General features: G+C 46.0%; 1 protein-coding gene across 8 annotated transcripts in view; it reads left to right on the forward strand.

Moving 5' to 3' along the window:
* The window catches only part of CIDEC (cell death inducing DFFA like effector c), a 92830-nt gene that overhangs the window by 37316 nt on the left and 39868 nt on the right, over positions 1 to 15646 (forward strand). The window contains exon 1 of one of the 8 annotated variants that reach the window (XM_063940957.1): positions 99 to 573. The exons of 4 other annotated variants lie outside the window; for them this stretch is intronic. In XM_063940957.1, coding sequence (XP_063797027.1) covers positions 494 to 573 — 80 coding nt within the window. In that variant the 5' untranslated portion in view covers positions 99 to 493. Of the gene's footprint in view, positions 1 to 98; positions 574 to 747; positions 830 to 15646 lie in introns of those variants that run through there. 3 more of the 8 variants (XM_063940959.1, XM_063940960.1, XM_063940958.1) reach the window with 3 other exon arrangements.

The raw sequence follows: 15646 nt of genomic DNA on the forward strand, positions 1-15646 counted from the left end.
TATTATTGTTTTTTCTCTCCAGCTGCTGTGGAACTACAAGTGTCATCATGACTTGCCAGAGTCTGGGAGAGCATGCTGGTACTTATAGTTCTACAGCACATGGACACAAGAAGCTGCTTAGCACTGATTAAAAGGAGCCTTGGGCAATATGACACTGCTAGTGATCTTTCACCTATAGCTCCACACTAGCCCATCTGATAAGAAGACGTGGCTGAATCCTCTGTGTGCTGCTTACATCATGTATCCAATGCAATGCAGCACCCTGGTGCACGCAGAGGCTGGCAGGGTGACTGACATGCACTTATAGAGATCTGAGCAGGGGGGAGAGGAGTAGAGAGCAGTGATAATAAAACAGGCTTGACCTGTGCTTCTATTTATTTCCACACTGCTGGGAGTGGGAATTTGCAGCCATACCCTGAGGTCACTCATCATTACAGTGGAGGGTGTGGGTGAAGGGGAGTGAGAGAGACATCATACACAGCAAGCATTATCCATGAAGTCTGTGACAAGGCAGGTGTGGACCAGACACCCATCTGCAAGAGGCATAGCAGCAGCTCAACCTAAATTGTCTCAGTGAGTACCTTGGTATTATGTTACAGAAATATATCATTTATCATATGGGGATTTCTCTGTGGTTTATATGGAAAGGGTCATTGATGTAACAGAGCCAGGTAATTATCCAATTAATTCATTAATCACAGACCTGTGTCAAACTTGATTGTGTAAGCTTTCTGTGTTCAGGGGTCTCTTACACCGAATGGATGGCTAGTTCAAAGCGCTCAGCTTACTGTACACAGAAAGCCTATGATATGCACAAACAAAAAAGGAGGTATTTACTACCAAACAGCGGCTACTTTGTTTTGAATTAACAGAATTGTACAAATGTTATTTTTAGCTGTTCATAATTCTACACGTAGATGTGGTGTTATTTTAAAGAACTTCTATTTGCATGAAAAATGGAAACCTAAACACAATTAGATACTAGGCATCAGAATTGGTGAGAAAAAAGTTTGAGATTTGCCTGTGTTAGTAAAATCAGTGATTTTAATGCTTTCTAAAGGTAAGTTGTGATGTGGCATTAACATAAATTGTTGTACATTATATGGTATCTGTAATCTAACACTACCCCTTTAAACCGAGACACTCATGAATTACACAGGTTCTGTGGCTGGCTGACTTCAAGCCTACATTTCACTTTGTTTAATCAACCACAGAAGCTGTATGATTTAAAGAGACGGGTATGCCTAGCCATGAATATGTAATTCCTGGGTGGTGACTTGGTTGCCTAGCAATGGGTTTTCATGCTGCTGCGCAGCACACACAGATTGCGGTACTGAGAAATATTCTTTATTCTTCACAAGATATATACTGTAAACGGTGACCTTTTCACAGGTATACAGAAAGAGGTCATCCATTTTGCAAACTTGGGACCAGTGGGCACTGAAAGGCCCAGATTACCCTTACCTAATTTTAGGAGTATTCGGTTTGTTTTTTTGACAAGTGTTCCTTGCCTAGGACCCCATTTAATCAGCCTCTGCGTACATATCATCCTGGGGTAAGGCAAAATATTTACAGCGTTAGTATGTTACTTACGTGTGACATACCAGTTTGAGGTCTGAATAGCCCTCAAATAAGTGTTGAACCCTCACTCTGACCTCTGCATAGAACAGCCAGTAACACATACTGTACATTGTGTCTGTAGGCAGGGAAAGACATAAAGCAAATGAATAGTGAAATATATGGATCCCGACTGCTGGGATTTTAACCGGATCCCATATGGAGCATGCATCTGCTCATTTGGTAAACTGTAAGATCAGGCATTCCCAACCGCGGTCCTCAAGACACACCAACAGTGCAGGTTTTAGTGATATCCAGGCTGCAGCACAGATGGTTAAATCAAAATAACTGAGGTACTAATTAAGTCACCTGTGTTCAAGCCTGGATATCACTAAAACCAGGACTGTTAGTGTCCTTGAGGACCGAGGTTGGGAAACACTGCTGTACATGATGGCAATACTACAGTAGAATTCCCGTTTGCCACAATTTAAAGGAAAATTATCTATTTATAAAATATTCTGATTTGCATACAGGTGAGGTTAGCAATGCGAAGCAGTTTTAGCATAATAATCTCATGTACTGTATGTACCGCCTTTATGGTGTTTGAGGTCAAGTTCTGATTTATAAACCGCCCCCAGTATGTGTTAAGGGGGGTACACACGGAGCGATCGCTGCTTAAAATCTAAGCAGACTTACTAGATTGCTTAGATTTTAAGCAGTGATCACTCCGTGTGTACCCCCCACAGCGATAGCTGCGCATCGCTATCGCTGGTGCTAGATTGGTCTGCATGCAGGCTCAATCTAGCAGGTCGCTCACTTCACCCGCTGATTGACAGGCAGAGGCGTTCGCTTGGCGGGGGCGGGCCGGCGGCGTTGGGCCGCCGTTTTGGGGGCGCGGCCGGGGCAAAGCAGGTGTGCCCGAACTGTGGGGGGGGGGGGGCGCGGCCACGGCAGCTGCGTGACATCACACGCGGCCACTGCGACCCGGAGAGCGACAGGAGCTGCGCTGGTAGGGAGCTACTCTTCAGGTACAAAAGCGCCGTGTGATGCCTTTGTAACTGTGTGGGGGAGGGGGCAGAGCCAGACATGCAGGGCGGACTAGCCCTGTGCTGGGCGCCCCCCGCATGTCTGTGAAAGTGATCGTAGAGGTGCTAAATTTATCATATCTACGATCAAGTCTGAATTACCCCCTAGGTTTTGCCCATCTGCTAACAAATTTGCTGCTACGATCAGGTCTGAATTAGAATTAGGCCCATGTTTCTATCAATTGTTTTATTCATTCACATCATCGCTATTATGTTCCTGGAAGAGCACAACATGGAAGCCTGCCTTCCCCCCTCCCAGACTCCCTCTCCTGCTCTAAATGCTGCAGCTAGTCAATTCCTTCTGCGCCATCCACTCTCTATAGGAAGTCTTGCTAAGACCCCCTACAACGCCCCATATAAAGCTCCTATCCAAAATTAATTTCCAAACAGCCATTTTTACATTCTTTCATTGTCTGTTCCAGACAGAGAGTGCTTCTAATATAGAGATCACTGATCCATATGATGAGCTATGCTGAAATACAGGAAAGCTTTACAGAGGGTAATGTTAATGTATGGACATGAGAAACTAGAATGTATCTCAGGCCACCTCAAATATATAAACATTAAATCCACCCAAAACTACAAAATGTCTTTTTGTGAGACATTACCTGGGAAACATTTATAGTCAGCATTCTATTTGATGGAACACCCTAGATCTGCTGGTTTCCCCCATGTGGGTAACAGGCCAGCGTCCAAGATGGTCTCACCTGTTTGGACTTTTTTTTTTCTACATTGAAACCCTTCCACGACGAATGTCCCATTCATACTTTTTATAGCATAGGTCTGCAAACTCGGTCCTCAGGACCCCACACAGTGCATGTTTTGCTGGTAACCCAGCAGGTGCACAGGTGTATAAATTACTCACAGACACATTTTAAAAGGTCCGCAGGGAGAGTTAATTATTTCACTTGTGATTCTGAGAGGAGACCTGCAAAACATGCACTGTGTGGGGTAATGAGGACCGAGTTTGCAGACCTATGTTTTATAGTTTCATGTCATATTTGTGGCTCCCTGGCTTCACTAACTCCTTTTACCTCTCTCTAGGTTTTAAGTCAGGCTTTCCCAACCACGGTCCTCAAGGCACACCAACAGTGCAAGTTTTAGTGATATCCAGGCTGCAGCACAGATGGTTAAATCAAAATAACTGAGCTACTAATTAAGTCACCTGTGCTGAAGCCTGGATATCACTAAAACATGCACTGTTAGTGTGCCTTGAGGACCGTGGTTGGGAAAGCCTGTTTTAAGTGTTTGCAAGCTGGGCTCTTTCAGGGCAGTCATGTTCTGACCCTATTAGACAGGCTGTGGGTCAATTAATAATATATAAAAATAACTGTTTTTCTATGCACTATGGTCACTTGGCCCTTCGGTAACTATATGTGAGGGTTAGCATAACCTGTATTGTACGTTAGGGGTATGTTTAACATGGGTGTAGTACGGTATGCCGGCTCCCGGCAACCAGCATACCGGCGCCGGGAGCCCGACCGCCGGCATACCGACAGCGTGGCGAGTGCAAAGGAGCCCCTTGCGGGCTCGCTGCGCTAGCCACGCTGCGGGCACGGTGGCGCGCCACACTATTTTATTCTCCCTCCAGGGGGGTCGTGGACCCCCACGAGGGAGAATAGCTGTCGGTATGCCGGGTGTCGGGATTCCGGCGCCGGTATACTGTGCGCCGGGATCCCGACATTCGGCATACTGAAGACCACCCGTTTAACATAGGTGGTAGTGGGGCCCTGAAAAGTATAATTTCCTATCGCTGCATATTGTGAGGTTATTCAACTTCAGTTTGTAGTGAATTTATCACTATATAGTAGTGGTTCTCAAACTGGCACCCTGGGGTGCCTCGGGGAACTTTCAGGGGTGCCCTAAGTTGGTGGTTCAGGACCAATTAAAATTATTTACGGTCAATAGAAAAACTAGTGCTTGTGGCTAGGGGCGTTTTAACAGAGGAGGGGGCCCGTGTGCATTGAGAAGTTCAATAGACTTCTTGGAAAACAGCCACTAACCCCTATTGCACACTGTAACTGAAGCCGCTGCGGCTGCTGTAATAAATACTCTGTCCCCAGTTAGCGTACACACGCCGGAATAGCCGTGCAGCTTACACTCAGTGCATACACACAGACCGACACGCTGAGAGCACGAGGCAGCTCTAGGTGTGGCAATTATACTATACAAACGCTCAACAGAAACTGAATGCGACACCAGTATCTGATTGTATGTTGTGGTCCAAAGCAGCAACAAGTAATAATATATTTGTAAAGGGGGGTTACAATAAGTTAAAATATAATGGTACAACACAATACAATTCAATCACAGAGAGAGAGTCACACCCAATGATACGTACGCTTTTTTCGCTTGCGCCACCCGGATCCGGTCCCCAGCCGTCTGGCAAGACGACCTATGAGTCTTTTAAAAAGCAGAGAGAGAGTGACCGGCCCAGGTGCAAGGTTTATATACCCTTGCCCAAAATACAATACAATGGGGTTGTATGCTCTCCACTGATTGGTTGGAGGGATGGTCGTTTACAGTACAGGAGAGGTCATTGGTCGGTTTGAAGAGATGGGCGATGCCTTGATCCAGGGGTGTGTAGCTCTGGATTCCAGCCGCATACCAAGTACATAATAAACACAAATATACCTTTAATCTGCTTTTGTGAATAACTATTCGCAACGACATGCGATCTTCTCCAAACCAACACCGGATTATTACTCATAATTATCCGAACACGTAGATACCATGCATGATGCTCTGATCAGTTACTGTCCCCTCGCATACTGTAAAGGTGTATAATTCCCTTGTTGTGCCTTGCAAATAAGTAAAAGTTGCATGAGGGGAAAGGGGAGTCTATGTGCAATGTGTGCACCAAGTTTGGGAAACATGCAATGTGTGACGGATATTTCCATGTTCATTAAGTTAGCCTGTCATGCGATCTCTCAAAGCAACATGATCCTACACATGAAATGACCAACCATTCTCAAGATACACACATATATATATATATATATATATATATATATATATATATATATATATATATATATATAAATTCCAAGAGTTTTGACTATAAATGTTACACCTCTGATCCATGTAAGTTGTCAGCTGCTAGTGATCTGTATCAGCAAGGCCTGTGCTCTTTGTATAGTATATTTGTCTCCTATTGTCCTGGTTTCCATTAAACAATGATAGTTTGGTTTGTGTGTATCTTTCTTCACAGACCAGGGGGTCTGTTCAAACATTGGAATACCAAGACATTGTGTTGGAAGGATGTGCATGTTTGGTTAGATTAGTGTGTGTGTGAACAGTGACTCGACACAGGCTGGACACTGTGGCATGTCTCTGCATTAATAGTAAGAATCTTTCTGTAATTGCTCATACCACGCCCGTACGCGCACTCCTGTGGGAGGCGATTGTACGCAATTTGCGAGTATGCTGCACGCACGCCAGACTAAGTACATATATGGATGCCATCTGTGTGGTGTTTGCATGTGGTGTGTGTATTGCAATATTTTCCGACTTCGACAGTCCACCCTTTGGCAGTCAACAATAACTGCCACTAATATTAATAACAGAAAAGAAAAAAATATTTACATGCTATACATTACAATGGGCGAGTATGTACCTTGGAAGAGGGAGAAAAGGTCATAGGTGAGAAATGGATGGCCTAGTGTGATAGGAAAAACTTGTATGTATGAGTAACTGCCTGAGGGGGATGTATCATCGTGCATCACTAGCTTCTAGGCTTTGCGAAGTATTCATTATATTCCTTCTCATCCCGTATTAAGGGTCTGTACATGGTCCAACAAACTCCACCGAGCTATATGATAAATGGGGAGCACATTTATCTGATGATACATCATGGGGATCCATATGTGTGAGCAATTATGTGTCCCTATTATCTAATGACTATGTGTGTTTCACTAACCTAGCCCTACAGAGATGAACAGAAGACATGTAACGGTACATACAACAATAAAATGACATTTTTGGTGATTGATGAGTTGGGTTCCGGGTTGTGGATTTCCTTTTTCTGATGCTAGCCTTGGTGAAAGTGATACGCTGATCCTGGGGTCCTACCAACCCGTACTCTCCATCAGAACTCACTCCAGATCCTTGCTCCACCTCTCTGGGACCCTCACAAAAACAAGTTGTCCTTATTAAAACCAAAGTCACTAACAGAACCCGAAACGCAGTCTCTTATAACCGATCCATTTCGTTAGGGGAAAGGAGGAAAAATAAGAAGGAGAAAAGAAAGGAAAAATGCAGGGGGAGGTGAAAAAAGAAAATGGTACGACAACCGTTCTAACTCTCGTTACTCTCCGTGCTCAGATGCTTTTCAACAGTCCTGCCTCTCAACTTTCCCGGAACAAGCACTCTAGTGATACGAGGTTCTCTTCCACCTGCTCTTTGTCACGAGTCTTCTCCGGGTCAGCGACCTTCTTGCAATGGGACGAGTGGACCCAAGTCTCTCTCTCGGCAACCTTCAATGCTGTTGTGCTGGTTAACAAAACTTGGTATGGTCCTTCCCACCTGTCTATGAGGCAACCTGAGCGTAAGAAATTTCGAATCATCACATAATCCCCAGGTTCAATGTCATGACAATTACTGTTTGGTAGGTCAGGAATCACCAGCTTTAGATTTCTTTGTTGATTTCTGAGCTGCTGGCTCATCCTAACCAAATATTGCACAGTCACTTCGTTATTACATTTCAAATCATCCTGGGGGTCAATCATTACGTGAGGTTGTCGCCCAAAAAGAACTTCAAAGGGTGATAGGTTAAGTGGTGACCTGGGAGTGGTTCTGATGCTGTACAACACTAGTGGCAATGCCTCTGGCCACAACAATACAGTTTCAGCCATCACTTTGCTAAGCTTGTTCTTAATAGTGCTATTCATTCTCTCCACCTTTGCGCTCGCCTGTGGCCGGTACGGAGTATGTAGCTTGCTATTAATACCCATCAGTTTGCACATGACCTGAAAGACTTCACCTGTAAAATGGGTACCCCTATCACTTTCAATTATTATAGGGATACCATATCTACACACAAATTCCTGCACAATTTTCTTTGCAGTGAACGTAGCAGTATTTGTGGCAGCAGGGAACGCTTCTACCCAATTGGAAAACACATCAATACAGACTAATACATATTTTAAATTCCTACAGGGTGGTAACTGTATGAAGTCAATTTGTATTACCTGAAAAGGGCCGTCTGTCGGAGGGATATGGGATGGTTCTGTTGGTATTGACTTTCCAATATTCTTCCTCAAGCAAGTAAGACATGTCATTGCTCTCTAACCCGCATGAGAAGAGAATCCTGGCGCACACCAGTAGGCTCTCACCAGTTTACACATACCCTCTTTACCTAGATGAGTCAGACCGTGTGCCGCCTCAGCTAAGCTTGGAAGATATGCTCTGGGGGCCACTGGCTTACCGTGCCCATCTGTCCAGAGGCCCGAAGACTCTCTTCCATATCCCTTCGCCTTCCAGACGGACTTCTCCTGCAGGGAACACAAATCTTGCATTTCAATGAGTTGTTGTGTGCTTATTGTGTTAAATGTCATCAGTGGTGTGATGTTGGTTAGTGTGGCTGAACTTGCTGCTGCCTTGGCAGCTTCGTCTGCCCGGCTGTTACCAAGTGACACTGGGTCTTGACTGTAAATGTGGGCTTTGCACTTGATAACAGCCACTCTGTCGGGGTCTTGTATTGCTGATAGCAATCTTTTGATGTGGGTCGCATGCGCCACGGGTGTGCCAGCTGCTGTCATGAAATTTCTGAGGCCCCATAGGGCCCCAAAATAATGTACCACTCCAAAGGCATACCTAGAATCTGTGTATATATTAGCTGACTTACCCTTGGCCAATTCACACGCTCTGGTTAGGGCGACCAGCTCAGCAACTTGTGCTGAGTGCGGTGGGCCCAGGGGCTCAGCTTCTATGATACTTCTGTCGTCTACAACTGCGTACCCAGTGCACAGGTCTCCCGAGTCCATCTGTCTGTGGCAACTACCGTCAGTGTAGAAGGTAAAATCTACGTTTTCCAGTGGGTTGTCACTAATGTCAGGTCTCGCAGTGAAAGTCTGGTTCAGATATTCCATACAATCATGTGTATCAGTGTCTGCACTAAATCCTCCTTCACCATCATTCTCATCCTCCACCCTTTGTGTCTGTCCAGGCACACTTGGCAGATAAGTTGCAGGATTTAGTGTGCTGCATCTCTTAATGGTGATGTTTACAGGGGCAATTAGTGATAATTCCCACCTTGTAAACCGCGCAGATGAGACATGTCTGGTTTGGGCAGAGTTCAGTAAGGCTGATACTGCATGAGGTGTATGGACGGTCAGGTTGTGTCCTAACACTACGTCTTCGCTCTTACTCACTAGCAAAGCTATCGCTGCAACACTTCGCAAGCATGTGGGGAGAGACCATGCTACAGTGTCCAACTGTGCACTGTAGTATGCTACTGGTCTGCTGGCATCACCATGTTTCTGTGTTAAAACACCTGCCGCACACCCAGCACTCTCTGTACCGTACAATGCAAAGGGTTTCCCATAATCTGGCATACCTAATGCAGGTGCCTGTGATAGGCACTGTTTGAGTCTCTCAAATGCCAGTTTGGACTCATCTGTGTGCGAAATCCGATCTGGTTTGTTTGAAGAGACCATCTCTTGCAAAGGTAAAGCCAGTATGGAGAACCCTGGGATCCAGTTTCGGCAGTACCCACACATTCCTAGGAAAGTGTGGATCTGTTGCTGGGTTTGTGGCAGAGTCATGTTGCGAATCGCTTCTATCCTATCAGCAGTGAGGTGTCGTTGTCCTTGTGTCAAGCAATGCCCCAAATACCTCACCCTTTTACTGCACAACTGTAATTTATCCTTTGAAACCTTGTGTCCTGTCTGGGAGAGGTGAAGCAGCAGCTGCTTCGTATCTGCCAAGGACGTTTCAAATGAGTCAGAGCACAACAATAAGTCATCAACATACTGTATTAGCACTGAGCCATTTTCAGGTTGAAAGGATTGCAAACAGTCATGCAGTGCTTGGGAGAAGATACTTGGGCTGTCAATGAAACCTTGGGGAAGACGAGTCCAGGTGTACTGTACTCCCCCTGTAAGAGAAGGCGAAAAGGTACTGACTGTCGGGGTGGAGAGGAACAGAAAAGAAGGCAGAACAGAGATCAATGACGGTGAAGTATGAAGAGGTTGCGGGGATCTGCATCAAGATGACAGCTGGATTGGGCACTACGGGGAATTGACTCTCAACTATTTTGTTCACCCCTCTTAAATCCTGCACTAGCCGGTAACCCCTCCCCCACTCTTTTTCACAGGGAAGATGGGACTATTGGCTGTGCTGGACGTCCTGACTAGGACGCCCTGTTGTAGCAACCGCTCTATGACGGGGTACACTCCTAATTCTAGGATACTGAGGGATTTTTGGAGCTATCCTACCATCTTTTACTTGCACTACTACTGGAGCTACATTCGCCATCAATCCAGTGTCTTGTCCATCTCTGGTCCAAAGGGAACCCGGTATTTGTGAGATCATTTCCTCTACCTTTGATGGACACTTGTCTATAACAGCAGAGTGCGACATTAGCCTTTGAAGGGTGTCTAATATATCTTGCACTTCTTGAATGTGATTCTCGGGTATATCCAAGAAGACACCCTCAGGAGTACAATATATGACACACCGCATTTTACACAATAAATCTCTGCCGAGCAGATTAGTCGGAGCCGATGCAGCCAGCAGAAAAGAGTGTTTGGTCTGCAGGGGCCCTATCGTAATCTCTGCCGGTCTACTCAAAGGGTAGTGTTGCACCATTCCTGTTACTCCCATAGCCGAAATGGTTTTGCCCGTGGTCAGTAAATTGGTTGGAGCATTGAGTACAGATCTGGCCGCCCCTGTATCTACAAGAAATGGTTGTAGTGTTCCTGATACTTTGACCAAGACCTCCGGTTCATTCCCAGGGCCAGCGATCAGCTTCACAGGCTGCAGACTACAGGTGTGGCCTAACCTCTATTGGGGCCGTGGACCCACCCTTTGGGCGTTGGCGGCTATGATATGTGAGGGGTCTGCTAGTCCTCCCGTGGTGGATACCTCCTTGTTTCCCCTCTATGCGGCTCGTACTCTCTCCTGTATGATCCCTGAACTCCTCTATGTGTATAATTACTTTGCTCGTGTTCTTGTCTAGGGGGTCTGAATTTTTGTCTGCTGTTACAATTGCTGGCATAATGCCCTTCCCTTTTACACAGATAACAAACTCTTGACTTTTTCCATGTGTCAGGGGCCTGGGGTTTTGGTCGAGTTGGTGCTCCTTCCAATGCTTGGATGCTCATCACCATCAACCGCTCCCCTTGTGCCTCCCTGGTTTTCTGGATATTACGGTCTTGCTCCAGTGCTGATTCCCTAAGTGCAGTCACCATAATACCCCTCCAGTTTGGCATATAAGTTTGCACCCTGGTTTTCAGTGCCTCCTTCAATCCCTCCATTAATACAGAGACAGCTACTTCCCTGTGGTTGACATTGTCTCTAATATCCTCAACCCCAGTGAATTTAGCCATTTCCATCAAAGCTCTGTGGAAATATTCGGATGCCAGTTCATTCTCTTTCTGTCTTATGGAAAAAATCTTATTCCATCTAACTACGGCTGGGAAATACAAACCTAGTTGTATATTGATTTGCCTGACATTCTCCTGATTGTAAGCATCAGTGAGTGGCACTTCTGCATCTAGGTTGCAGTCTGTAATAAATTTTGGGATGTCAATGTTAGAGGGGAGACTCGCTCGCAACACTGTCCGCCAATCTTTGTTTGTGGGTTCTTGGGAAAGTCCTAAATCTTTTATATATTTCTGGCATCCGACTAAATCCTTTCTGGGGTCAGGGAATTCTGCCATAATTGACCTCCGCTCCATACGGGACCAGGGACAGTACATTGCAATGTTCCTGATTGGGGTCACCCCCTGAGTGTCAGTTCTCCCGTTAGGGACTGCAATCACCCTAACTGGATGCAACTCAACCACATCTTTCTTGTTTGTCTCTACAATACGGGAAGTCACTGTTTCTGCATAATGGACGGTACCGTACTTACCAGTCGCCACGATCTCATCTGCCCCCTCACTGGCTGATGTGGCCACTGCCCTTGGTGGTTGGGCAATGCCCACCCTTGTGTCGTGTATGGTGGCAGCCAGGGCAAGGGCTGAGATCATGCTAGGCTCATCCTCTACGTTGCTGTAATCTTGGGGAGAAGGTGAAACAGGGTACAAGGTACAAGCGTTAGTTTTAATACATTCGCTGCGCATTTCCCTGACCTCTACCTTTGTATCATTGGTGGTGACACTCTTCTCTCCATCAACATATGGTGGTGGTGGTGCTGTCGCATTCACGCTTCTGCCTGGTTTGGAACTTGCTGTGCGAGCAAGCTCCCTTTGCACATCCCCCTCTTGTTGCCACAAGTTTAAACAATCTGTATGCCTTACCCTTTGCTTTCTGGATTTGAGCAGACATATTCTAATCCTTACATTGTGTAGTACCTCTGGATCAAAACTACCTATCCCAGGAAATGATGCTTTATCCCCCACAGTCATTCGTGTCCATTCATCACAAAAGGTCTCAGTGTGGGGACCATACTTCCCCCACATTACCAACCGAGCTGACCCCCTGGGTCTCAATTCTGCTGTCTGAACCCTGACTGAGGACCCTTTTAACACTGGAAAACTTCCTAAAATGCTCCAAACACAGTAGTCTAACGGTGGAAGTCCTCAAAGTTCTTCCACTAACTTCTTCTGCTCCGATTACCACGGATCCGCCCTATTTAGCAGACACGCGTAGCCAGTGCAGGCCCTACTTCGGCCTATATCCCCTGGGCCTTTAGGAGTAACTTACCGTACCCAGTGAATATCTGCCTAAAAGACAATTTTTACACAAATCACGCTTGCATGTGCTTTACACAACGCGTATGATGACGAGATTTACGCACAAATATGCAAAACTTCGTATCACGTTGCGCCACGTATCGCTCACACAACCGTGCGGTCCAATCGTACCGCCTATAGACACTTGCTATCTATAAGTTGTAGGATCACTGGAGTCTTCACACTGTGCTCCAAAACAGCCGGAGTGTAATACCAAGAAAAAAAACCTTTAAAACAACAACTTCACAAAGCTTTATCACACTCCGTTGCACGTGTTCACCTAGACCGTGCTCACCAAGTTCACCGAGTTTCACCGAGTTCACCAAGCTGAGTTCAATACATTCACACCTTTTTCAGCCCACACTAACACTCTATAGTTTTCTGATCAGAAAAATATCCTTTCCTGTTAACTGATGGCTTTCCCTAGAGGTAACACACTTTATCAATGTTATTCTAATCTGCGTTTGAAACCGGATAGTTATGTGCTATTTGTAGATAAACATCTACTACTCCGCTTTAAATAGAACTATTGTGTGGTTTGTCCTTGGCGTTAGCGATCTTACGCAACTTGCGTAATTACGCAACCGCTCGTGCCTTTTCACGCTTGTGCGTGCTCACGTACTTTTACACAATAAATCTCTGCCAAACAGATTAGTCGGAGCCGATGCAGCCAGCAGAAAAGAGTGTTTGGTCTGCAGGGGCCCTATCGTAATCTCTGCCGGTCTACTCAAAGGGTAGTGTTGCACCGTTCCTGTTACTCCCATAGCCGAAATGGTTTTGCCCGTGGTCAGTAAATTGGTTGGAGCTTTGAGTACAGATCTGGCCGCCCCTGTATCTACAAGAAATGGTTGTAGTGTTCCTGATACTTTGACCAAGACCTCCAGTTCATTCCCAGGGCCAGCGATCAGCTTCACAGGCTGCAGACTACAGGTGTGGCCTAACCTCTATTGGGGCCGTGGACCCACCCTTTGGGCGTTGGCGGCTATGATATGTGAGGGGGATAACGGTAAGTCTTCGGGGGTTCGCTAGTCCTCCCGTGGTGGATACCTCCTTGTTTCCCCTCTATGCGGCTCGTACTCTCTCCTGTATGATCCCTGATCTCCTCTATGTGTATAATTACCGTATTTTTCGGACCATAAGACGCACTTTTTCTCCCCAAAAAAATGTGGGGGGAAAAGTACATGCGTCTTATGGTCCAAATAATACATATGCAGAGCAATAAAAACCTTATGGAGCGCTCTCAATGCGCTGGGTGGGAGCGCACTGGGTGGGAGAGGCAGCAGTTATCGGATGCGGGTAGCGGCGGGTCCTGTCTGCTGCTGCTGCTTTGCCGTCATCTCAGAGCCCGGCATCTGAGAGCGCGGCAGCAGAGCGCCGGAATCACGTGACTCCCCCGCTCCCTCCCCTCACCTCCTCCGATTCCTTCCTCAGAGTAGAGTGCTTTGGGCAGTGTAAACTGACAGGCTGTGACAGGCAATAAAGTGAGTCCCCCCGCTCTCCCCCCTCACCTCTTCCTTTCTCAGAGTGGTTAACGCAGGCTGGACGCGGGGAACCTGTGTTTACAGTGTGTGTGTGTGTGTGTGTGTGTGTGTTTAATGCAGGCTGGATGCGGGGAACCTGTGAGAGAGTGTGTGTGTGTGTGTGTGTGTGTGTGTGTGTGTGTGTAAAGATCTACCGCAATTTCAGCAAATGCCAAGGTTTACCCTTAAATATTTGCCATAATAAAGTGACCCCCCCCCCCCAGTTTATTAAATATTATATTACACTATTTGGTTCAGAATATTTTTTTTCCTGTTTTCCTCCTCTAAAAACTAGGTGCGTCTTATGGTCCGAAAAATACGGTACTTTGCTCGTGTTCTTGTCTAGGGGGGTCTGAATTTTTGTCTGCTGTTACAATTGCTGGCATAATGCCCTTCCCTTTTACACAGATAACAAACTCTTGACTTTTTCCATGTGTCAGGGGCCTGGGGTTTTGGTCGAGTTGGTGCTCCTTCCAATGCTTGGATGCTCATCACCATCAACCGCTCCCCTTTAAATAGAACTATTGTGTGGTTTGTCCTTGGCGTTAGCGACCTTACGCAACTTGCGTAATTACGCAACCGCACGTGCCTTTTCACGCTTGTGCGTGCTCACGTACTTTGTCCGGGCCACGTGTACAAAAGTGCGCCCGCACTAAAACAAATCACATAGTATAAATGTGAGCGATATAAACTATTGTTGCTCACGAACACACCCCACAATTGCTCTGTTTTAACCTAAAAGACTAGGCCAGAGCTGCGTTTTGTGTTCTTACAACTATATCATTAACACAGTTACTTCAAAATGTATATAGCAACACAGATGTATCCGGTTTCACACAAACCTATAAATGACCGTTATAACCTATGGCAACAATATGTGGGATGGATGCAAAGTATGGGTACGCTGTGTGCGCCTTTACGCAAAGTTACATGTGCAAAAGAAAAAACAACAAACTTTTAAATGGCTTTTTTTTTTTCCTTTGTCCTTGCGGTTCACGCCAGCATCCCTAACCAATGCAGTACAGGCGCGGTTCAGCAGCACAAGATAGCTCAACACAATATAATAATGCTAATCCACCCTTGCTGCTGGCAAGCGCCTGTACTGTTATGCAAAAGCCGGGTATGAGACGAGCCGGACGATGTTCCCAATTGAGAAGTTCGATAGACTTCTTGGAAAACAGCCACTAACCCCTATTGCACACTGTAACTGAAGCCGCTGCGGCTGCTGTAATAAATACTCTGTCCCCAGTTAGCGTACACAAGCCGGAATAGCCGTGCAGCTTACACTCAGTGCATACACACAGACCGACACGCTGAGAGCACGAGGCAGCTCTAGGTGTGGCAATTATACTATACAAACGCTCAACAGAAACTGAATGCGACACCAGTATCTGATTGTATGTTGTGGTCCAAAGCAGCAACAAGTAATAATATATTTGTAAAAGGGGGTTACAATAAGTTAAAATATAATGGTACAACACAATACAATTCAATCATAGAGAGTCACACCCAATGATACGTACGCTTTGTCGCTTGCGCCACCCGGATCCGGTCCCCAGCCGTCTGGCAAGACGACCTATGAGTC

The sequence above is a fragment of the Pseudophryne corroboree genome, chromosome 9, assembly GCF_028390025.1.
Source record: "Pseudophryne corroboree isolate aPseCor3 chromosome 9, aPseCor3.hap2, whole genome shotgun sequence".
NCBI classification, from domain to species: Eukaryota; Metazoa; Chordata; class Amphibia; order Anura; family Myobatrachidae; genus Pseudophryne; species Pseudophryne corroboree.